The sequence below is a fragment of the Gorilla gorilla genome, chromosome 12 (genome assembly GCF_029281585.2).
Source record: "Gorilla gorilla gorilla isolate KB3781 chromosome 12, NHGRI_mGorGor1-v2.1_pri, whole genome shotgun sequence".
Taxonomy (NCBI): Eukaryota; Metazoa; Chordata; class Mammalia; order Primates; family Hominidae; genus Gorilla; species Gorilla gorilla.
In genome coordinates this window covers 138873170-138899418 of record NC_073236.2, presented here as the reverse complement: position 1 = coordinate 138899418, position 26249 = coordinate 138873170, and the positions used below count along the sequence as shown (strand labels likewise).

At 39.2% G+C, this 26249-nt stretch overlaps 1 protein-coding gene across 9 annotated transcripts in view; it reads left to right on the top strand.

Annotated features, from left to right (window-relative positions):
- The window catches only part of SNTG2 (syntrophin gamma 2), a 388440-nt gene that overhangs the window by 88865 nt on the left and 273326 nt on the right, over nucleotides 1-26249 (top strand). Inside the window, exon 1 of one of the 9 annotated variants that reach the window (XM_055378681.2) lies at nucleotides 22508-23231. The exons of the other annotated variants lie outside the window; for them this stretch is intronic. Coding sequence (XP_055234656.2) covers nucleotides 23160-23231 — 72 coding nt within the window. The 5' untranslated portion in view covers nucleotides 22508-23159. Of the gene's footprint in view, nucleotides 1-22507; nucleotides 23232-26249 lie in introns of those variants that run through there. 9 annotated transcript variants of the gene reach the window in all.

Below are 26249 nucleotides of genomic sequence, written 5' to 3'. Positions count from 1 at the left end.
TCAACTTTTGTTTCTGTTGCAATTGCATTTGGAGTTTTTGTAATGAAGTCTTTGGTAGGCCCTATGTCCAGAATAGTATTTCCAAGTTTCTTCTAGGATTTTTATAGTTTTTTTTACATTTAAGTCTTTAATCCATCTTAAGTTGATTTTTATATGTGGTAAAAGGAAGAGGTCCAGTTTCAATCTTCTGCATATGGCTAGCCAGTTATCCCAGCACAATTTACTGAATAGGAAGTTCTTTCCCCATTGCTTGTTACTGTTGACTTTGTTGAAGATCAGATGCTTATAGGTCGGTGGCTTTATTTCTGGGTTCTCTAATTTGTCCCATTGGTCTGTGTGTCTGTTTTTGTAACAGTACTATGCTATTTTAGTTACTATAACCTTGTAGTATAGTTAGAAGTCAGGTCATGTGATGCCCCCAGGTTTGTTCTTTTTGCTTACAATTGATTTGGCTATTTAGGCTATATTTGGTTTCCTATGAATTTTATAATTGGTTTTTCTAATTCTGTGAAAAATATCATTGGTAGTTTGATGGGAATAACACTGAATCTGTAAATTGCTTTGGGCAGTATGGACATTTTAACAGTATTGATCCTTCTTATCCATGAGTGTGGAATCTTTTTTATTTGTTTGTGTCATCTCTCATTTCCTTCAGCAGCATTTTGTAATTCTTATTGTAGGGAGCTTTCACCACCGCTGCCCCCCCACCCCGGTTAGCTGTATTCCTAGGTATTTTATTGTTTTTGTGGCTGTTGTGAATTTGGCTCTCAGCTTGGACATTAATGTTATATAGAAATGCTACTAATTTTGCACATTGATTTTGTATTCTGAAACTTGGCTGAAGTTGTTTCTCAGATCTAGGAGCCTTTGGGCAGAGACAATGAGATTTTCTAGATATAAAATCATATCATCTGTGGAAAGAGATAGGTTGACTCTTGGAAGCCTTCTATGTCTTTCTCTTGCCTGAGTGCTTTGGCTAGGACTTCTAGTACTATGTTGAAAGGAGTGGTGAGAGGGGCATCCTTGACTTGTTCTGGTTCTCAAGGGAAATGCTTCTGGTTTTTGCTCATTCAGTGTGTTGTTGGCTGTGGGTTTGTCATAGATCTTATATTCTGAGACAATTTCCTTCAATGCCTAGTTTGTTGAGGGTTTTTAAAATGCAAAGATGTTGAATTTTATTGAAAGCTTTTTATGTGTTTATTGAGATGATAATATGTTTTTTTGTTTTCAGTTATCTTCATGTGATGAATTATATCGATTTATTTGCATATGTTGAACCAACCTTGCATCCCAGGGATAAAGCCTACTTGATAGTGGTGTATTACTTTTTTAATGTGCTGCTGGATTTAGTTTGATAGTATTTTGTTGGGGATTTTTCCATCTGTGTTTATCAGGGATATTGGACTGACGTTTTCTTTTTTTTGATGTGTCGCTGAGAGGTTTTGGTATGATGCTGGCTTCACAGTATGAGTTAGGAATCCCTCTGCCTCAATTTTTTTGGAATAGTTTCCGTAGCGTTGGTACCAGCTCTTATTTATACATCTGTTACAATTAGGCTGTGAATACATCTTATCCAGTGCTTTTTCTGGTCAGTGTTTTTTTTTTTTTTTGTTAATTATTAATACGAATTCAATTTTGGAAACTAATATTGGTATATTCAGGGTTTCAGTTTCTTCCTGGTTCAATCTTGATAGATTGCATGTTTCCAGGAATGTATTAATTTCTTCAGGGTTTTCTAGTTTGTGTGCATAGAGGTGTTCATAGTAGTTTCAGAGGGTTTTTTGTATTTCTGTGGAGATAGTGGTAATGTCCCCTTAGTCATTTCTGATTGTGTTTGTTTGGATCTTCTCTCTTACTTCCTTATTAGTCTATCTAGTGGTCTAACAATTTTATTCACTAAAAAAAAACTTTTGGTTTCATTCATCTCCTATGGTTTTTCACATCTCAGTTTCATTCAGTTCAGCTCTGATTGTGCTTCTTTTTTCCTGCTAGCTTTGGGGCTTGTTTGCTCTTTCTTTTTTTCTTTTTCAAGGTATGATGTTAGGTTCTTACTGAGAGGTCTTTCTAACTTTTTGATTTGGGTGTTTAGCACCATGAGCTTTCCTCTTCACACTGCTTTAGCTTTGTCCCTGATTCTAGTATGTTATATCTTAGTTTTCATTAGTTTCAAAGAATTTCTTGATTTCTGACTTAATTTCATTATTTGCCCAAAAGCCATTCAGGGGCAGATTTTTTAATTTCAGTGTAAGTATATGGTTTTGAGATATCTTGTTTATATTGATTTCTACTTTTATTGTGCTCTAGTATGACAGTGTGGATGGTATGGTTCAGGTTTTTTGAATTTGTTGAGAATTGCCTTAAGGCTGAGCATGTGGTTAATTTTAGGGTCTGTGTCATGTCCATATAAGGAGAATGTATTTTTCTTGTTGTGTGAAGTGTTCTGTAGATGTCTATTAGGTCTGTTTGGTCAAGTGTTGAGTTTAAATCCTGAATATATTTGTTAGTATTCTGCCTCATTGATCTAGTACTGTCAGTGGGGTGTTGAAATATCTCACTATTATTCCGTGGTTATCTGAGACTCTCTGTGAGTCTCTAAGAACTTGTTTTATGAATCTGGGTCCTTGAGTACTGGTTGCATATATATATATATTTAGGTGGTTAAGTCATCTTACTGAATTGAACCCTTCATTATTATGTAATGACCTTCTTAGAACATTTTGATCATTGTTTTTTAAAGTCTGCTTTGTCTGAAATAAGAATAGAAAACCCTGCTGTTTTCTGCTTGCTTCATAGATCTTTCTCTATTCATTTCCCCTAAGCCTATGGACGTCCTTGAATGTGAGATGGGTTCCTTGAAGACTGCATTTGTTTAGGTGTTGCTTTTATCCAACTTGCCATCTGTGCCTTTTTAATGGGACATTAGCATGTTTACATTGAGGTTTAAGATTGATATGTGCTGGTTCGATCCTGTCATCGTGTTATTAGGTAGTTGTTATGTAGATTTGATTGAATAGTTGCTTTATAGTTCAATGGTCTATGTATTTCAGTGTGTTTTTGTGGTGGCCAGTAACAACCTTTTGTTTCCACGTTTTGCACTTTTTTAAGGACCTCTTGTAAAGTAGGTCTGGTGGTAACAAATTCCCTTGGCATTTGCTTTTCTGAAAAGGATTTTATTTCCCCTTCACTTATGAAGCTTAGTTTTGCTGGATATGAAATTTTTGGTTGTAATTTATTTTTTCTAATGATGTTGAATATAGGTCTCCAATCTCTTCTAGCTTGTAGGGTTTCTGCTGAAAGGTCTGCTGTTAGCCTGATGAGATTCTCTTTGTAGGGGATCTTCCTCTTCTCTCTCTCTGTCTTTAACATTTTTTCTTTTGTATTGACCTTGGAGAATCTGATGACTATATGTCTTGGAAGTTGGTGATCTTTTATAGTACCTCTCAGGGGTCCTCTGAATTTCCTAAATTTGAACGTTGACCTTTCTAGCGAGAATGGGGAAATTTTTGTTGTTATTTTCCTTAAATGTATTTTCAAAGTTGCTTGTTCTCTTTTCTTCTCTTTCAGGGATGTCAGTCAGTCATAGGTTTTGTCTCTTTACATAGTCTCATATTCCTTGGAGATGTTCTTCAGTTTTTTCTTTATTCTGGTCTAACTGTGTTAATTCAAAGAACTGGTCTTTGAGCTCTGAGATTTGTTCCTCAGCTTGGTGTATTCTGCTGTTAATACTCCTGATTGTGTTATGAAATTCTTGTCGTGAGTTTTTCAGCTCTATCAGATCAGTTTGGTTCTTTTTAAAATGGGTATTTCATCTTTAATCTCTTGGATAGTTTTACTGGATTCCATAAATTCTTTGGCTTGGGTTTCAACTTTGTCCTGAATCCTGATGATCTTCCTTGCCATCCAGATTCTGAATTCTACTTCTGTCATTTCAGCCATTTCATTCTGGTTAAGAACCATTGCTGGGAAACCTTGTGTGGGGCTTTAGGGACAAGAATACATTTTGGCTTTTAGAATTTTGGCTTTTAGAGTTGCCAGAATTCTTGTGCTGGTTCTTTCTCATCCATGTGGTGAGATGTGTGCTGATACTCCTTCAGCCGTGTGGTGTAATTTGTGTACAGTCAGTTGGCTTCATTTCTGGATGTTTTCAGAGGACCAAGGCTTTGTGCTGGGTCTTCATTTGTAGTTGACCTCTTGCCTTTTGTTTCACATGGGAGTAAATTCTCAAAGTATTTTGGTGTTGCAGTTTGGGCTGCAGTCCAGTAGGTGGTGATTAAGTGTCATTGCTGATTGGTGGGCTCTTGCTCAGCCACGTGGTTCCTTTTTATTTCCTCATGTTTGCAGCCCTCTCCCTTTCAGTGTTCTGAGAGCATGGGCTCCTCTCCCATTCAAGTGTTGGCTGTATATCTCAGCTTGACACTTTTTTTAAATCTTATGGTAGACTAAGGTACACACACAGAAAATGCTGAATGCCAGCATAAAAGCAGAGATTTTAAAGTGTCACCGCTTAGAATAATGTTTATTGCAGGGGTTTTAACCAGGTGCTGTTCAACAGATATAGGAAATTCCTATCTATTCCTACATTGCAAGGAAATTCTTATGATTATTTATCCATATATTTAGATTTTTAATTTTTTTTACTTCTTAACATTTTAATGTTATTTTAATGTATAAATTTATTCCTTATAGTCTTCATCCCTATTTCAATTCTTTCCTTCACCTCATCATAGTCATTCGCATTGTCTCTTTCTATTGATAAGTTTCTACAAAATGCCTACTTTTTGTGTACACATGCATTATTTTAGTCAGTGTTTTACTGATACACAATATGCAAAGGGAAAAGTGTCCAAATCATATGAATAGCTCAGTGAATTTTCACTAAGACCTCCTTATGTGGCCAGCGCTGACATCCCGACATCCAGCACTCACACCCCAACATCTGGTCAGTCACTACCAGTCAAGAGTGAATTAGTGAATGACTTCTAACTTCACTATGATAATTTTCCCTGATGCCAAACTCTCTCCATATATAGATAGATAGATATCTCTATATATATATACACACACATATATATCACATAATATTTTATGATGTATATCCACACTTTGCTTGTAGTTGCACTTTGTATACTGTATTCGCTGTGTGAGGATGCCAACACTTGTCTGTTCTACTTGTTGCTGGACACTGGTGCTGTTATATGGTCTCGGTTGTAGTAGATGACACTTTAAACATCCTTTCATATGTCTTTAGATGGACATATTTGTGCAGCTCTGTTGAGCGAAAATCTGAGAGTGGAATTGCAGCTTGAATGTGCACATGTTCAGCTTTTGTAGAAACTGACAAGCAGTTTTCCAAAGTGGTTGCACCATCATAAACCCAGCAACTGTAAATGAGAATTGTGATTGTACCACACCTTCTGTAAACCTTGATATTCATTCACCCTCTTTGATTTTGTTCATTCTTTTGTGAGGTGATGTTGTTTTATTGTGGATCTGGTTTGCATTCTCTGCTGATTAAATCATGCTGTGCACCTTTCTATTTGATATCAGTCATTCACATAGCCTTTTTATTTTGGGTATTATACATTTTAATAGGCTTTATTTTTTATAGAGTTTTAGGTTTACAGCAAAATGGGACATAAAATATACAGATTTCCTATGTACCCCTAGTCCCCCTTCCCCAAACAGCCTCCCACACTATCAGCATCTCACACCAGAAGCTTCTTTTGTTACAATCAATGAACCTCCATTGACAAGTCATTGTCACCCAAGTCTGGAGTTCAAACGAGGATACACTCTTGGTGTTGTACAATCTATGAGTCTGGACAAATCTGTAATGACAGGTAGGTATCCACCATTATAGTTTCATACAGAGTCACTTCACTGCCCTAAAATTCCTCTGTGCTCCACCTGCCCATTCTTCCCTCCCTCTCAACCCCTGACAGCCACTGATCTCTTTACTATCTCCATAGTGTGCCTTTTCCAGGTCAGATAGTTGGACTCGCACAATATGGAGCCTTTACAGACTGGCTCTTTCCCTTACTAACATGAATTTAAGCTTTCTTTGTGTCTTTATGTGGCTTGCCTTCTCCTTTTGTTTTAATGCTAAATCGTATTGTCTGGAGAAATCAATGATTGTTTCTTCATTCACCTTCATATTGGTTGATTCCAAGTTTTTGCAATTATGAATAAAGCTGCTATAAACATTTCTGTGCAGGCTTCTGTGTGGACATGTTTTCAGCTCCTTTGGGTAAATAGCAAAAGGCATGCCTGCTGGATGATATGGTGAATCTATGTTTAGTTTTGTGAGAGACTGCCACACCGTCTTCCAACATGGCTGCACCATTTTGCATTCTCACCAGGAATGAATGAGAGTTCCTGTTGCTCTACATCTTCACCAGCATTTGGTATTGTCAGTGTTTTGAATTCCAGCCCTTCTAATTGGTGTGTGCTAGAATCCCATTGCTGTTTTAACTGGCAGTTCTCCAGTGACATGTTATTGAATATCCTCCCATATGCTTATCTGCCATCTGTATGAATCATTTGATGAGAAATCTATTCAGATCTTTGCACACTTTGAAATTTGATTGTGTTATTCTTTTTTTCAGTTGCCTACTTGGGTCCTTGCCAGTGTTTCTCCTGGGTTGTTTTTTGTTTTTATTTTTACCGATTTAGGAGTTCTTTACATGTTATATGTATGAGTCTTTATCAAACATATGAGACACAAAGATCTTTCACTCTATGGGTTCCCTTTTACTCTCTTGGTAATATTCACTGAACAGAATTTTTTTCCTTTTAATGTAGACTTAGTTTATCAATTGCTAATTTAAAATTACAACTTTTCCCCTTCTTTTCAAGAAATCTTTACTCCAGTCATGAAATTAGTTTCATTTGTTTTCTTTTAAACACTTTATTGATTTACCTTTTAAATTTAGATCAAAATTCCAGCTAGAGTTTTTTTCTTCTATATGCTCTGAATTAGGGTTCAAAGTTTGTTTCCTTCCTATTTATTGTAGAGATTATTCTTTCCAAACTTCACTGCAATACCACATTTATCACAAATGTGGAGTTGCATATGTGGATTTTTTTTTTTTGACTTTGTATTCTCTGTACTCCATTGGGCTATTTTCCTTGAGCAAATTTTCTATTGATTGAATTGCTCTAAGTTTATAATAGTTCCTGATATCTGGCAATATGAATCTTAAACTTTGTTTTCTTCCTGGATTTCCTTGACTATAGTTGGCCCTTTGCATTTCCATTTAAAATTTAGAGCCCCTTTATGAATTTTTATGACTTATTCTAGGATTATTATTAAACAGCTTCCAATAACAATTATTGTTTTGAATATGTAGATTACTTAGGGGAGAAGTGACAACTTGAAAATAATTCATCAAATCCATAAACAAGATCTAGTCTGTAATTCATTTAGGTCTTCTTAAATTCCTCCCAATAATGTTTTGTAATTTTTATCAGAAATTTTGCACATCTTTCATTAGATTTATTTGTAGATATGTTTAATGCTACCGTAAATTGCATGTTTTTATTTCAACTATTATTTGTTGCTGATATGTTGAGACACACTTTAAAAATATTGACATAATAAACTGATATTTTTATTAATTTCAAAGATTAATTGCTTATCTGTTTTCATACCACATGTGTAGATACTTTTGGATTATCTCCATGCTCAATATCATCTATGAAAAATGCTGGTTTTATTTTTTCTTTTCAATGTTTACACATTTCCTTCCTCCCTCCCTCTCCCCCTTTCTTCCTCCCTTCCTCCCTCCCTCCTTCCTTTCCTCCCTTCCACCCTTCCTCCCTTCCTTCCTTCCTTCCTGTTTGCTTTATGATTGTATTGGCTGGGAGCTGCAGTACCATGCTGTATTGAAGTGGTGCTGTTGAGCACCCTTTCCTCATTCCTTTTCTCAGGAATTTTCAAGCTTTGCCCTGAGTATGACATGTGCTATGGGTCTTTTGTAGACGTCTCTAACCAGTTATGGAAGCTCTCTTATTAAAAGGCTTTAGGTAACAACATTTGTCAACATTTTTTTGAGATTAATCAATGATCATATAAGTTCTTTGTTCATATGGTATGGTTGCCAGCCTGGAGGAAGGCACCTGGTATTCACGCCCCTGTGCAACTCATCTGATTTGTACTCGGGGCAGCCTCTGTTGTCATGGTGTATGGCATATCTGATGATCTGCCATTCCTGATACTGGGCTATAAAGTCTTCAGCTTCTGTGCTGGGGGCAAGCATTTTTCCTCCTGGATCATTCTTTCCAGTATATGCCATGTTGTGAACTACCATTGGAGAGGCCCATGTGGCAAAACACTAAAGCCTCCGGCAGCCACCACAGGAGCGATCTGGAAGCAGATCTGCTGGCCACACCTGAGCCTTCAAAGACGGCAGCACCGCCAGCAGCTGGGCTGCAGTCTCTGCAGGACCCGGAGCCAGAAGCACTCAGCCGGGCTCTCACAGAATCCTGACATTCAGAGGCTGTTGGTTGTTGGATATTTTATTACACAACATTAGAGAACTGTTCCATATTATGAATTACGCTAATTTTCAAATGGTAAACTACCCTTACATTTTTTATTGTAGTTGCTTTAAAAGTATTTTGCTTTTTATATTTTTTGGATTAGATTTCATAATATTTTATTTAGGATTTTTTTAATTTATATTCATGGGGGTAATTGATAAGTAATTTTAATTTATTATAACCTTCTTGTTAGGTTCTAGTCTGCAGCTTAGGTTGGTTGTATAAATGAGTTTACTGGTAGTCATTGTTTTTCTATTCTCTGGAAAAGTTTGTATAGTATCCATGTTATTTATGAAATATTTAGAGGAATTCACTGGGCCCAGAGCTTACTTTGTGAAATAATTTTAATACTAAGTTCAACTTTTAAGTTACATACAGGAATATTTATATTTTTATTTAATATTATATCTGTTTTAGCAAATTGCATGTTTTAAAGAGTTCATCCTTTGTACACAAATCACAAACTGTAAGGTAAAACATTCTTGCTATTTTCTTGTGTGCTTTTCATATCTGCGGGACTCATAGTGGCTTCCCCCTTCCTTTCCTCATCTGGCTGCTTCTGTGTGTTCTCTCCTTATTTCTCACTTCTTCCAGAGAACTGTTCTTTGGCTTTGTTCATTAGTTGATTTGTCTTCTGTTTCATGTATTTCTGCTCTTATTTCCTTTATTCTCTTTCCTTTTTCTTGCTTTACTTTTGGAAACTGAAATCAGAGGTCTCTGAAGTGTTTTGAAAGCCACATGGTACCTTAGGATTACTGGCCATGTCGTCCTTTATAGACAATACTGCCATCCTTTCATGGAAGCGGGTGAAGGGCCGTGGCTGTGTTCCAATAAAACTTTATTTACAGACACAGGCGGTGGACCTGAATGCTGGGTGGCCTACCCTGGGATGAGGTCGCTGATTTTCACCTTTAGTTTCTGCATGCATTCCAGCTGTAAATTATTCAGTTGCAGCTGCACTTCACAGGTTTTGAAAGTCGTAAGCTCACAGTCTGTTCAAAACACGTTCCAATTTCCGCTGTGAGTCCCCTCCTGGATCTGTGGTGATTAGTGAGTATGTTGCTAAACTTTTCAGGAGAGGAGATATTCTGTTATCTTTTTCTGGTAGTTTTGCATTGCCACATATGTGAAAATAACATACTCTGACTTCAGTCCTTTGAGATTTTTGAGGTTTTCTTTATGACCCTGCGTTTTGTCCACGTAGGAAGGAGGGTGTTCTGCTGTTGCTGAGCAGTGTTCAACAAACATCAGTCAGCTTCCATTCCTTCACTGTGCTTTTCAGATCAGTGCAATGCTGATCTGTTCATGCTTCTAAAATGTAGGTAAGCAGGCTTATTTTTAATTCCTGAGTTTTTCATTATATGCTATGATTCTAGAAATGCATTAAAAGTTTTTTTATTGAAGATGAAAGTTATTTTGGCAAAAATACCAATTTTACATTACTGAAAACTTTAAAATCATATAATTTTGTTTTTTCTTTATTCTTAAAATCTAGCTACTCCAGGAGGATGTGTTCTGGTGTTGACTGTTGATCAGTATCACTCCATCCCCCCCACCCCCCCAGCCCTTTGCAGCTAAGTTGTGTCTCCTTGATGGCAGATGTCAGTTTCACGGAGACGTAATTGTTTCTAGGAGTATTATTTGTATGACTTTTGATTGTTTTCCATTTGGAAACATGAGTTACATGCTAGGTATCCAGGTCGTGTTCATTTGGCATCCATCTCTGTCGTCCTCTCCACATTATTATTTCCCACCTCATTTGTGTGATGCACTTAGGCCTCCATGTGGTGACTCTGGTTCTTGATTGTTTTCATTTGACTTTATTGTATTTTATTGTGGCATTGATTCTGATTACTTTAACCTGCATTCACCTTCCTTATCCTTTCCTCCATTCTTTTCTGAGCTGATGACTCCCTTTCAGGTAATTCTGTTTCCATGGTCCCTCCTTCTCACCTCCTCTTCTCCCTTCCTCCCTCCCTCCCTTTGTCTCCTCCTCTCCTCCCTCCCTCCTTCCTCCTGCCCCCCTCTTGCTTCCATATGAGTGGGAGACCTCGTGTTCCCTCCTCTCTCTGCAGGCCCTGTGAGGTGCAGGATTACAGGGATTTAACCTGCATGTCTTGGCCTTGTTGTTTGTACAGCCCTCTAAGTGCTGCACCAGCATGAGAGGCACCACGCCTGCCACCTGCACATGTCTGCTGGGGCACTGCGGACCCGTGCCATTGCCACCCTGATTCAGATGGGCGGACCTGAACCTTTGGTTGTTTCCCGTGGTGCGGCTCGGGGGTGTTCTGCCACCTTGTCAGGTGGTGGAAATTGGCCCTTTCTCCTGCATCCCTAAGCGTCAGACCTCAGCCGTTCCCACCCGAGAGGAGAGGCGGCCCACACCTGGGCTGTGGCTGGAGCATCTTCAGGGCACCAGGAGTTCACTCTTCTTCATGCCAAGGAATTGGTTAATTCTTCTAGGATCTAGCATTTTTAATTATCTAACTCTAATGAGGGGTTTACGTAGAGGACTTCGGGGATTTTCAGTATGGCTCTCTATTTGACTGAGTTTGAAGGATTCCTGAAAGGAAATCCCAAGCTCCTACTGTGGTTTTGTCACTCTTCCTAGCAGGTGTAGGATGCAGTCCTACATGGCTAGAGATGTTGGAGAAGGTCTCAGTAATATCCCTGTGAACCCCACAGAGCCGCCTTGGTGATTCTGGGACCCCCTGGAGGTGACACATTCCTGAGACACCCCAGGGTACACAGCAATGGCATAATTAAGCCCCATGCTAATTAAGTCTTTTCCCCAGACCTTGGGTCAGAATATCACTTGTTAATATTATCTGAAGTTAATGTTGATGTATTTTTGGATTTTCAAAGAGGTACATTTTCAAATGAAAAATCTAAATTGGGAAAATGAAGAAAGTAAAACAGAATAATGTAATTGTAATTAGGATCTACTATTAAGCATTTGAAATACATGAGATGAAAATTAGCCATTTTAGAAGTTAAAAATATTGCCAGGGTGATGGCTTTTTTTGTTTTGTTTTTGTTTTTGTTTTTGTTTTTTTTCCCTACTGATTCCTTTGGTCTTTATTTCATTCGGAAAACAATTGCCTCTCACCTCCTCTATCCAGCCTGCGTCAGGTACTGTCCTGTGATACTATAAATGCTCTCACCTCCTCTATCCAGCCTGCGTCAGGTACTGTCCTGTGATACTATAAATGCTCTCACCTCCTCTATCCAGCCTGCGTCAGGTACTGCTGTGTGAGTCTATAAATGCTGTTACCTCCTCTATGCAGCCCACGTCAGGTACTGCTATGTGCTGCTATAAATGCTGTAACTCTGCATTCACATTGTAGACGTGGCCCTGACTGCAGGGAGCCAAGAGAGAAGTGTGTGGCTTCATGTCATGGGCAGTGTGTGAGAGGAGTGTGAATGTGAGCTTGCCCCGGCCCGGGCCATCTGCCTGACTGTGCAGTTCATGGCTTGGGGCCGCTCCGCTTGGGGCTTCTTTCTGTAAGTTTTTCATTTTGTGTAGGTGACTTTTTCCAGTGCTGTTGCCTAGAGTGGGTACCGTTTTCTGATGAGCCCACAAAGAAAGAATGCATTTCCTCTCACTGGAGGCTCACGACCTGCCTTGTGTCTGATGACCCACACAGAAAGAATGCATTTCCACCCACTGTGGAGGCTCACAACCTGCCTTGTGTGGGTCAGGATTTTTCATGGACGTCACTAGATCAGTGTGCTGAATGCCCATCGAGACAAAAATACTAATTTTGAGTCAGTGTGATGCCAGAAATGTTTTTATCAAGTAGCAGATACAACTATTTATCAGTTTTAATATGAAAATGTTATCATTCATAGAGATCAAACCATGTTGCAGAAATTCAGATTAGGAAGAAACCCAGAACAGTAATTGATCCTATCCATTCTCCTCGGGTTATCATGAAGGATTTAACAGTGTGAACATTTCCATTTTCTAAGGTGACCGTGCCTTTATTTTGATGGCTCTGAATTGTATTTTCCATTCAGTTGCAGCACCAGCCCTCCCTTGATGTGCAGAATGAGCAGGTGTCTTTAGGAGTGAGGCTGGAGCACGACTGAATGCAAATTAGCCCTTGCCCAGACAGAAGACAGTCTCATCTCACCAGCGGTATTTCCTGGAGGGTCTGATCTGTCCCGGAAATGCGGTGGGTCGCGGGGACTGCAGCTTCATCTCTCAGACGGCTCCTTGTCCCCACTGTTTCAGAGTGGGCACAGGGAGAAGGGGTGAGGCAGCTGGGACCCAGGCGGCTCCTCTGGCTCCCATCTTGGTGGGAAGCTGGTCCACACCACCAAGAGCACGGGGAGGACTCCCTACGGATGGGCTCCAGCTTCTGAAGGAAGGAGTTGAATAAGTTAAGGAAAGTGGAAGAGAGGAAGAGTGCATGGGGGAGGGAGGGAGAGGCCAAGCTGTGCGGTGGGGAGGGAGGGAGGGAGAGCGCAGCGCTGTGCTGTGGGGAGGGAGGGAGAGCGCGGTGCCCCGCTGTGGGAAGGGAGGGCGAGCGCAGCGCCCTGCTGTGCTGTGGGGAGGGGGAGAGAGCGCAGCGCCCTGCTGTGCTGTAGGGAGGGAGGGACAGCGCGGCGCCGCGCTGTGGGGAGGGAGGGAGAGCGTGGTGCTGTGCTGTGGAGAGGGAGGGAGAGCGCGGCGCCGCGCTGTGGGGAGGGAGGGAGAGCGTGGTGCTGTGCTGTGGAGAGGGAGGGAGAGCGTCGTCGCGCTGTGCTGTGGGGAGGGAGGGAGAGCGCAGCGCCCTGCTGTGCTGTGGGGAGGGAGGGAGAGCGCGGCGCCGGGCCTGTGCTGCGGGGAACGATGCATGCTGCTTCCTTCAGGACCTGTGAGTGCAGGGTTGGACGGGGCTTTCTGAGCTTGGGAGCTGGGGCCAGGCCTGTCCTGCAAGCAGCTGGCCTATTTCTGCTAGAAGCTGTGAATTACAACTGTAATGTATTTATTCTAAGGACTAACATGGCACTATTCATAAAAGACTGTGTTAATATTTGTACTGTGCTTTCTGTAATTATACCTCATCAACTTCTTTTTGATCTCTATTCTGGCTGTATTTCATATTCCTGATTCTCTTCTGTATGCCTGAGAGTTGGTGTATTAGTCAGGGTTCTCCAGAGGGACAGAATTAATAGGATAGACACACATATATAAAGGGGAGCATATTAAGTAGTAGTAACTCACACGTTCACAGGGTCCCACAATAGTCCGTCTGCAAGCTGAGGAGCAAGGAAGCCAGTTCGAGTCCCAAAGCTGGAGTCCGATGTGCGAGGGCAGGAAGCATCCAGTGCGGGAGAAAGATGCTAAGCCATTCTAGCCTCTTTATGTTTTTCTGTCTACTTTATATTTTGGCTGCACTGGCAGCTGATTAGATGGTGCCCACTGAGATTAAGGGTGGGTCTGTTTTTTCCAGTCCACTGACTCAAATGTTAATCTCCTTTGGCAACACCCTCACAGACACACCCAGGATCAGTACTTTGCATCCTTCAGTCCAATCAAGTTGACATCACAACTTTTAACCACACTACATCACAACTATTAACCATCACAAGTGGCAAAATATAAATGCCTCTAAATGTGCACAGGATCTTTCTATATTTAAACAATTAGTATAAATTTGCATTGTCAAAAAAATCTTCCAGCTGGACATGGTGAGACCCCATCTCTACAAAAGATTAAAAAAAAATTAGGTGGCGTGGTGGCGCACACCTGTAGTCCCAGCTACTCAGGAGAATTGTTTAAGCCCCAGGGGTCGAGGCTGCAGTGAGCTGAGATGGCGCCACTGCACTCCAGCTTGGAGACACTATCTCAAAAAGACAAAAAATAAAAAACTTTGAAAAATTATATTTGAATTAATATAAATAACTTATATTTGTATCTGCATTCTTTTCTGCTGTTATTTTCCTTGTTCATCATCTGTTGCTGACTGAGAGATAGGATTATGTGTCAAAAATTAGTATTTTTTTAACCAACATGTAAATTTAGAGTACAGTTTAAAAAAAAAATAATGAATGGAGATGTATGTCTTCTCAATGAGGGTAGTGTCTCTGTCTTGTCTTTGACCTTTGTGTCCACAGCATGTGGTAAAAGTACAGGCAGAGTAGGCATTGGATTTTTTTTTAAAAAAGCAAACAACACACCAGTAGTGTTAAATGAATAAAGGACACTGGAAGTTATGTGACATTGTTTCTTTGAAATTCTCCCTGTTTTCATCTTACATAATGTTTGTTTTAGTGGGTTTATTGGCAGTATTTTAATTTGCTCTGTATTGGATTATGGACAAATAGATTGCTTTCCATATAATTCCACAATACCTGTTACCACACAGATGCAAAAATCCTTGTGTCTCCTCAGCTGCTGCTGTCTGCTTTTGTCTGATTAAAGTTTGATTGAGCAGAAGGTGAACCCTGGTTGCTATTTCCAGTGTCCCCCACATTGGGGACCTGCATGGGAGTAGCATCATCCTTGGCTAGAGGGTGGAGTTTTCATCAGAAGTGACCAACCTGTCTTTGTAGAGGCTCATGGTTCATCTCAAGCACCATCAAAAACATCTGGTTGTACCTAACTAATGGCACCTGTTTGTGCCACACAAGCCTGTGGCCCCTAATGAAAGTCAGATGAACTGAGCTTCCCTGTGCCAGAGCCCTCCTTGAAGGCTCTCATTGCTGTCACTGGTCCAGTGCCCTCTCCGAGATAGGCTGCTGCACAACTGTCTCCTCAGGAGGGAGAGCAGGATGGCAGCCATGGGACCCCACCTGGGCTCCATCTTCAAATGTTGCCATTTGTCTTCTAGCTGGGCTCACTTTTGGGCAGCATTTCCTTCCTTGTCCCAGTTGCTGCTTCAGTAGAAAAACAGGAGAGCAAATACATCTTTCACCTTCGTCTTTGAACCGCATTGCCCACTGTCTTGCAGTGCCCTTTGCTTAGCTTTGCCATCTGTGCAGGTTCATTTACGAGACTGAGGAAAGTGTGTTCCTGGCAATGGACTCCTGGCACCTTCTGCCATCTCTTAGAGCTGGAGTGAATATTCTACAAACCTGTTTTTAGATTTGATCTTGAGAAGGAATGTAGGAGTTTCCTGGGAAAGCCAAATATCACAGGTCCTTCTCCTCCTGGACTAAGAGTTTTCAGCTGCAAAAGGGCAAAAAAAAAAATAATAATAATAATAATAGTCAAGATATCTATGTAAACATTTGGAAGATGATGAAGCTTCTACAATGTGAAGTTTACTAGAAGGATTCTGCAGGTTTTATAAATACAAGTGTGTTCTGAGATTCTAATGGAAACTTGGAGTCACAATTGGATTTGAACATTTTTTGGAACTTTAATCTTTTGGATACGTAATTTGTAATATTTACTATTTCATCTAAATATGTTTTTTTATTTTATAAATTTCTCTTTTGTGGAATTTTGAAGTATAAGGAAAACCATGACAATGGAAATATAAAACTCCCTCTACCCTCATAACTCAGAGGGCACAACATGAATAATCTTAGACAAAAGTTCTTAAAATTTAATCTTTACTTAGAGACCATTTTAAAAAACAATCTAAAATACATTAAAGCTTAAAGATCCAAAACAAACTCAGACATATCTGAAAAAGTACTGGGAAGGTAGATTTTTCCATTTAATTACTACAACATACCATAAATCTATATAAACTAAGACAGAGTCATATTGGATCAGGGGTACAAAAGTTCAGTAGAATCAAATATAGAGCTCAGAAATAGGAGATACATAACAAAAGTGGCATGGCAGATCATTGTGGAAATAAAATATTTTATATAAAGAGATGGAAAGAATGGTTAGCCACATGAAGTAGGATTACATTTTATCCCTACCTTACATCATATCAAAAAAATAATACAAACTGGAATGTACTCTTACCTGCAGGCCTTAGTGTAGGAAAGATGTTTAACACCAAGACCAAAAGACTTTAGGGATAAATGAAAGGTTTGATAAATGTAATTACACTAAAATAAAACATTTAAATTAAAGGAAGTAAAAAGTTACAAACTGAAAATTACGCAGAGGAAACCAAAGGTTCATTTTCAAGAAATGAAATAACGATACCAGTGTGAACTCAGCTGGTTAATATTGATAGCTATCTAATGGATATGTAGGTATTAATACACGTGTGTATGTGTGTACTGTGTGTGTGTTTGGAGAGAGAGAGGTGCACAGATACAGAGATAGAAGTGTCCTACCGTGGAGCACTGAGCAGTCCTGGAACCAAAGATACCCCCTAGCATGAGAACCCCAGCTCCCGGCTTTGGATTCTAAATGCCCTTCTCCTTCACAAAAGGGAACCAGGGCCCCTGAGGACAGTCTGGCTCCAGCACTGTGTTAAGTATAAGGTTCATCTGGAAGAGTGACAGGTGTGAAGGGCAGAAAAGTCAGCCTGAAAGTGTCCCATGGGCCAAGCCTGGAATAATTCAAATATGAACCTAAAAATGATACTAAATTATAACTATTTGAATGAAATAGTGAGTTTATACTGAAATAAATGAATAAATAAATGGAAAAGAAGAAAAAGCTGTACTTGTAGTTAGATGCCAACTAATAAATTGAGAACAAATGCTGAAGTTATAATAAAAGCTATCAATGGATTTAAAACCAGTGGGTGAAGTCAGACCAGGGGCAGGATATGTTCACAGTTCCGATGGGTCCTCCCCTGAATTATGTATAAATTACAAAGGAAAAAATGGTAACGTTAGGGTGGAGAAACTTGCGGGTCCACAACTTAACCAAGTGATCAAAATTAACACCACAAATGAGAAGGACAACAGTGATAGAAATGTAAACTTGTGACCCTCACACAATCACACAAACTTCAGCTGAGGAACATTCCACAAAATAACTGACCCATGTTTCCAAAAAAAAAAAAAAAAGTCAAGATCAAGAAAGGTAAACAAAGGGTGAAAAGGTAAAAGAGACGTGACGGCATAGAGCCGCGTGATCCTGGGTTGGACGCTGGAGTGGAAAGAATGATGATAAACATTTTTAAGGCAATTAACGAAAATGGAATATGCGTATTAGCTAATAGAAAGGTATTGTGAGATCATGATCAATGGGGTCACATTTCTGCACAACTTGTGTGCAGAAGTGCTGATTGCCTTTGTTCCAGACAACCTTTTCAAGGATGTTTGTGCAGCAAACAGCTTTCTGAGGTTGAGATAGTGTTTTGCCTCTGATAAAAGGGCAGGCATGCTTATTGAATGTTGTTAAAGTTTCAAAGTTTCCTACGTTCAGAGTTTCTCTTCTGTAATGCAACCCACCAGGTATACAACTGTCAATCATCTGGCCCTCTTGGTGCTTCATGGGATAGCAGGCTCAAGAAATCATAAAGAAAATTGTGGGTGCTCTGTGTCCTGCTCGTCTCTGAGTAACGAAGTCCTTTAGTCCTTTGTCTCCAAGCCAGGCATCTCATGTCTTCTGCCAGCATCCATGCGCTGTTGCTGGATAACATGTTAGCTTGAACTTAGGTAAAATCTTAAAACCCTCACAGTTCTTGTCAGGTGTCAATGATCAGGTTTCTGAATATTGTCTTTGGAATGGAGCAATATAAAAATATTCCATTATTCTTGGATATAACTTGGTAGTATTTAAGAGCAGAGATAAATAAAACAATTACTAAAGAAAAAATGAATATATACTATAAATCTATAACAAAGAAATATGTATCACAATAAAAATGCAAATTATACATCAGAAAAATGGAATTAGACATAAGAGGCCTTTCACAGAAGTAACATGTTAATAACAAACATGAGTGTAATAGAGGAGAGAAACACAAATGCTACAATGAAGGATTTTCACACCATTTGACTGAAAATAAAAAGCTTAATTAGAGGGAGTGTGCACTCACTGGAATTATATAAGTTGCTGGTAGGAATATAAATGGCTCTACAGTAACTCTGATGGCCACGTTTGTCATTGTCTCCTAAATTTGAACATGATCAAGCCCACTCTCAGCCGTGCACCAAGGATATACTTTTGTTGTTGTCTAGATGGAGACATAGAAATAAAAGCAAGAAATGATAAAAGATAGGGTTCAGAATCCTGGCAACCTTGGGTGGGTGGGAGCAGAGGAATGAAGTGGGGGCTATATTATTAGATTTTTTCTCATGGTTTTGGGTATGACAGTGATAAAGAAATGTCATCAAATAACTGACTAAATAAAAACAAGCTATGCATGGATCAATGATCAGAAAGTGGGAAAAATGAAGTGGGATTAATCCAGTAGAAAAAAGAAAAATAAGAGATGTAATATTTTATCTCCAAAGTGTAACAGAATTAACGGTCATTCTTCAAATAAGAAAATGTATTGGGCACCAACTCTACCTTATGACTCTTCTATGGTAAATAAAATGTTGAGTTAAGCATGATTTTAAGTTGATTTTTGCATGTACAAATTTTCCCTTGATTTTTGTGAGTTATAGAGTACTTCCCCTTAAAAGGAAATGTGACCACATTAAGCTTGAAAATTAGGCTTAATAAATGTCAACCTACACTTCATGGTGTATTCGTAAGTGATGTATTATATAAAATGGAAAAATGTGTGTGTGCATGCACACTCACAAACCCATATATATACATATACATACATACACACACAGCTTGGTTACAATGCATATTTTTGTTTCTTTGCTTAGTAAAAGATCTACCACATTGTACATAACAAATAGATATTTCTACTGTTCGTTGATATGAAATAACTGTAAAAAACTTAATTGTCCTTACACTTTGTGTTTAGATGTGGAAAGTAGCAAGAGACTGTAGTAACCACTGTAAACCATGACTACACATAGATAAACTCTCAGATCATAGTTCTTTAAATCTATGCAAGAGCTTTCTAAAAAAGAAGCATACATTTTTTTTTTAAAATTCGTAAAGTATAAGCCCTTCCTAGAGGAGCAGATATCCACCGGTGATGCTGCCGGGCTCCTCACAGATGAGCTAAGGAGAAACCAACTGGACATTCCACAAAACTGTGAAAAGCAGCATTTAGCTGGGTGGGGTGCACAGACTTCCCAGGAGTTGCAACCAAGGAGCATTTGCCCACCAGCGCTTCAAAGAAGCAGGAGGCATTTGCAGAAGCCTGGGAGTGGGGCAGCAGGGCCGAGAGAAGAGTTCCCTCTCAGGCACAGCTGGCTCTCTCCAAAAGCACCAGGAAGGAAAGCTTTCAGCAGGATGGTAAAATGCGGTGTAAGAGTAGGAAACCCAGGGATGACCCTGATGTCAGAGTGCTCCTGAAGAGACTGGAAAATAACTATGACCCACATGTGTGATTTCACAAACAGAAAGTACAAACAATTCAAGCAGAAAGGTTATTAATGAAAAACATGTCAGAAATAAATAATTATGTCATTGGGCTTAACTGAAGAGTGGACACAACAAAATACTGAAATTGAAGATAGATCAATCACATAATTCAACTGAGACACATGGGGGAAAAGGCACTGAATCAAAGGTGCATTAAATAAAGAAAAAACTTTCACATTTATGGATAATAGCAGAGTCTGACTTAAGTAGATTCCCAGAAGAATGGAACAGAAGGGATATTTGAACATACAATGGCCACGAATTTATGAAATCAGTGAGAGTTATCAATATGTGTCCTGAAAAGTTCACTGGACCCCAAATAGCATTAAATTAAAACAAAATCATTTTTGAAAGCATATAATAATCAAACTGCTGAAAGTGAGAGTAAATAGAAAAATCTTAAAAACAGAAGATTAAAAAGATAAAATACTTACGTAGAAATAATTTAAAAAGACAGCCAACTTCTTAGAAACAACAGGGGCGAGAAGAAAATAGAACCATATCTTCACAGTGCTAAAAGAAAAAAATAATGAACCTAGAATTCTGTATCTGTGAAAGTATTCTTCAACAATGAACGTGTATTAAAGATCCATTCAAACAGAAGTAAAATAAAAAGATTAAACTCTTAAACAGCCTTGCACTGTAAAAAATGTTAAAAGATGTACTTCAGACTGAAAGGAAATGAAAGCAGATAGAAATGTGAACCGCAGGGTGAAATATGAAGTGCCTGAAATTAAATATAAAAAGCACATATCCACATATGTAATTTATGTATGTTTTAATGCATTGATATATAATTATATATATGTATATATATTGAAATATAAATTTAAGTTTATATATATAAAAATAAAGTACTACATTTGGGGGCTTATAGCTATGAAAATCATGACAGCGTGACTATAGAGGATGGGAGGAGTTACTAAAATTAAATTATTTGAAGATTCTTACGTTGTTCATGAATTGATACTATATTTGATGGTAGTTGGTGATAGGAAAAGCTTTTATTCTCAGCTAGAGAAACTGTTAGGAAATTTTAAGAATCTACATGTTTTAGAAAAAACATTAAAAGTGATGCAATGGGATACTAAGAAATATTTGATTCATTCAAAGAAGACAGAAAAGAAGAACAAAGAATATAGTATCCAAACAGAACACACACGGCAAACATGGTGAAATCAAATGAAACCACATCAAAACTTACCTCACAGGTTAAAGGAACAAGGACTTCAATTAAAAAGTGGGGATCAATGACAAGACCCAACTTTATGCTGTTTGCAAGAAACACATTTAACAAAAAGAATGAAAGGGTTTGGGAAAGATACTCTGTGTCAATACTAAGCATCAACAACATTGTGGAGCAATTTCATATCAGACGCGGTGGATTGTGGGAAGGAGATTTTATGAGAAAAGTGTGAAAATAGCCAGCTTATTTTCACTCTGTCCGTTGGTTACACGTCAGCTGGAGCTGTGTAGCTGGAGCCACACAGCCATGTGGGATGTGGGGGTGTCAGTCCAGTATGAGCTTGAGAAACAGGGAGTCTTCATGGAGATCTGAGGCCTCTGCCCACTGACTTACCAGGCACTGTGCTCTGTGGCCACCTGCTTTCCCGGGATGCCTGTATTCAGACCCTTCACCACAAGGCATCTGACATAGTGACTGCCCTCTGTTCTAGGTGGGTGACCATATAGTTAATTGTCTAAACCATAAATAGTCACAGGGAACATATTCATGATTACATTGAGATGAGAGGCAGAATTGGAATCGCCCCTGGCAACTGAGAGGTGACATCCCCCACACCTACCCCAGCACACCCTCTGAGAGTGTTTTGGATGAGGTCAAACGAGTAAATTTCTTAACTATTACCAACTGGATGTTTGCTTACTGCTTATTTTATGAAGCACGCATTGTATTATGAGATGATGTTTGTTATATATGTTTACAGTTTAAATATTCAAATTATTTTCAAAGGAGGCATTTTTGGTTTTTGTTAAAAAATTGTATTTAGCAATACGTTGCAAATCATGAACTTTCTTCCTAATACTATCTGTTTTATGATACTCTGCTCAGCTTTATATATTTGAAATTTGCAGTTATTTTTTATATGTCGTTTAGCTAAATGGCCATATTAAATAGATATTCTGGAAAGAGTCGTGTGTTGTAGGATTGGTGGCTTTGAATTCCATGTAGATTTTGGCCTCTGCAGAGCCTCTAACAAGATGTTTGGATTTTGGCGAGAAACTCACCTTCGTTTGGCTTTGGTGGTTTTTGTTGCCAAATGAAGATAACTTACAGGTTACAAAAATAATCACACAAGATTATCTAAAATGCTTTGTATAGCAGTCACTTAGGAAACTGTAGCAATAATGATTTCATTATTAGTTTGGTGCAAAAGAAATTGTGGTTTCAGACCGTGAAATTCAAATCATTATAACTAGGCTCACACACATTTTTATTAATCAAAATAGGAGGCTTTACAAGCAATACATTTTTGCCAATAGAAATAAGTTTGTTTATTCCTGTGGCATAAAAATCCATGCTTCAGAATTCGACGAACTTTTAGAAAGCATTTTCTGCATCCTGCTGGGTGTGGGAATGTTTTCCCTGCAAAACGTTGTCAAGATGCTTGAAGAAGTAGTTGGTTGGTGAGAGATCAGGTGAATATGACAAATGAGGCAAAACTTCGCAGCCCAACTCATTCAACTTTTGAAGCATTGGTTTTGCAGTGTACAGTCATGTGTTGTTGTGAAGAAAAATTGGGCCCTTCCTGTTGATCAATGCTGGCTGCAGGCGTTGAGTTCTCGGTGTGTCTCATTGACTTGCTGAGCACACTTCTCAGATGTGATGATTTTGCCGGGATTCAGAAAGCTGTAGTGGTCAGACCGGCACAGACCACCAGACAGTGACCAGGACATTTTCTTGGTGTCAGTTTGGCTTTGGGAAGTGCTTTGGAGCTTCTTGATCCAGCCACTGAGCTGGTCATCACTGGTTGTCATATAAAATCCACTTTTTGTCACACATCACAATCTGATTGAGAAATGGTTCACTGTTGTGTAGAATAAGAGAAGACGATGCTTCAAAACGATTTTTTTTAATTTTTGCTCAGCTCCTGGGGCACCCACTTATCGAGCTTCCTCACCTTTCCAGTTTGCTTCAAATGCTGGATGACCGTAGAATGGTCGTCTTTGAGTTCTTCAGCAGCTTCTCGTGTGGTTTTAAGAGGATCAGCTTCCATAATTACTCTCAGCTGGTCGTCAACTTCCAATGGCGTCGCTACGCTCCTCATCTCCAAAGCTCTCATCTCCTCTGCAAAACTTCATGACCCAGCACTGCACTGTACGTTTGTTAGCTGTTCCTGGGCCAAATGCATTGTTGCTGTTGCGAGTTGTCTCCTCTCCTTTACGACCCATTTTGAACTCAAATAAGAAAATCGCTTGAATTTGCTTTTTGTCTCACATCATTTCCATAGTCTAAAATAAAACAAATAGCAAGTAGTAAGTCACTAGCAAAAAAAAAAAAAAAAGTGAGAAATGCACACTAAAATGATGTGTAACGTAACCACATTTACCGAAGAATGTATTCCAGTATCAAATGGCAAATTCCAACAATGCAGAAACTGCGATTACTTTTGCACCAATGGGTAATGAGATAAAATCACTTCCATTTAATGTTTATAACATCACTGGTTTATCATTATGTCATAATTAGTACTTCACATATTCTATTCACCATACATTACAAAAACATATATTTACACTTTTTATTTGGGAGAGCTGATTTTCATGGATCACTTATGCTTCTGTGGAACTAAGCATCCACAATCTTCCATGGAAAGGATAAAATACATATTTTTTTGTAAAATCAGTTACTAACATTTCAGGGAAACCTAATATCTTTTTTCTTAAATGTTCTTAAGCCTCTTTTTTAACCTCCTTGTTGTTTCTAAAGTGAGTCAGAGAATGAGTTTATGAAGTTTGGGCTCAAAGAGAGCAAGGGGACACATGACATAGTCTGTCAGCATTCTCTTTTCTTGGAGCAGCACCCATCTCAGTATCGAACTCAAAGAGGTAAAACTTTAGCACTGGAATTAAACTATCCAACTATGTAAGGGCACCCATTTATTTTTCAGATGGAGAAACCAAGGCTGAGGAAATTCAAGTGATGTTATATAGCAGATCAAATGACCCCCACCCGTAAATCATGCCTGGGTGCATCACAGGCTTCTCTACGCAAACCCCAGGGACAGTGCATCACTTTCCCCGGGAGGAAGTGCAGGCTTATGGGTCCCACAGTCCTTGGACTCCTGGACCTTGGGAGTGGGGCTAGAGCTTTGGGGTGACCCTTAGATCCTCTGCACGGTGAGGACAGAAGTAGCCTCTGAGTCGGTCCTCCAGGAATCAACAGGCATTCCCCGGGTTCAGTCTGCTGTGTCAACCTGAGCTTATCCTCATTTCTGCTAAGAGATCCTATTGCCTTGCTTTCAACTGATAATTATTTTACCTGTATCTTTTTCAAGAGTGGTCAGGCGCCAGGTATGAAGTAGCTAGTGTGTCACCCAATAATCCAAGGAGGGAGAGTCATTTTCCCACAGATCCTCACGTAGCAGGGCACCCGTAATTGTGTCAGCAGGCCTTGTTTTTAAAAATTTTCTTGAAAGTCGAGGTTCAAGCAGATATAGATAGAATAAAATATTCCTCGGATCTGTTAAGTTTTCTCCTAATATTGGGCATTCAATAGGTTGTAGAAACGTGAAGCAAATTAACATGGTTTCCACAGTCGAGATGGTAACAGTGGAATGGCAGAGCCCAGTAACCAGGGGTTACGATCTGTTATTGCAGCTGCTGGCCCTGCATCCTTCACAGCATGATATTTCCCTACAGGCATATTCTTAAAAATATGAGTGATAAAATGCTTAAGAAAATCGGAAATACATTAAAATGCGATTAGACTGGTGTTCTCATTTTTATAGCCATTTTATATTTTGTACTGTCGCGTATTGTTGGATTTTAGCTTCAATATTAATAACAAAAGCTCTTTTGACAGTTGCTTAAAAATCCATTACATTTCATCTTAAATTCGTATGCTGAAAGCACTGAAGAAACACATAGCACAGAAGTTTCATGATTTTATTTTATATATTCAGAATGGCATAAAGATAGCAATAATCTTCTCTAATCGGCTTGTGACGTACTATGTTTACAGTAATTAAAAAGGACATTCAGCTTTCTAATCATTCAGATAAATGTCACTTATGCGCCAGCTGTTTGTCACTGTGTCTTTGCCATGGTAGGGCCGTACTCATTCACTAGAAATGCCAGTTTTTACCTCCAGGCTGCTTAGAACAAAGCTTAAAAGGCTGAGTAAAAATGTGCATTTGAAAGACGGAATTTGTAATAACATCTCTCAAACACGTGTCAGTGTCGTTAGCTCTGTTTCCAGTCACAGTGAGGAATGTGTTGTACATGGTTTATGATGGAAGGTGTTTATTATCCCGAGTCATAAACAACAAGTCTATGTTTTGGACTTATCTCTGATATTTTATAAGATGCTATAAGCACCTTAACTCGAAAGTAATGTCTGAAAGATTCATCCTGCAAGACTGTGCTGCTTTGTTCTGAGCTGAACTCAGGCAAATATGCCAAAATATATGATATGGGGCATTAAAATAGTCCAGGCTTCTTATATAAATGAAAAAAATTCTTATATAAATGAAAAAAAAAAAAAACCTCTTGTCTTCTGATTTACATTCTGAAAGTAGTCCAACCTGTGCGTGAAACTGAACTATATTCTCATTAAAATTCTGGTCTAAAGCAATACATGTGGATTATGGAACAGGGAAAGAAAATATCCACTGAGGCTAGGAAAAAAAAAAAAACAAAAACAGGCTGGGCGCAGTGGCTCATGCCTGTAATCTCAGCACTTTGGGAGGCCTAGACAGGCAGATTACGAGGTCAAGAGATCGAGATCATCCTGGCCAACATGGGGAAACCCTGTCTGTACTAAAAATACAAAAATTTGCTGGGCATGATGGTGCATGCCTATAGTCCCAGCTACTCTGGAGGCTGAGGCAAGAGAATCGCTTGAACCCAGGAGGCAGAGGTTGCAGTGAGCCGAGATCGCACCACTGCACTGCAGCCTGGCGACAGAGCGAGACTCCATCTCAAAAAAATAAAAATAAAAATAAAAAACAAAACAAAAGAAAAAAACAACTCTAGAAAGCTGTCTAGTTGATAACTCAGCTCAAGAGATGTCCCTGGGAACTCTGGGCCCCTTCAGCACCTCACCCAGGAATCCCGGGAAGCCCACTCCTCACCGCCCAGGTTCCCCGGACGCTCGTTCCCACAGCCACTGTTT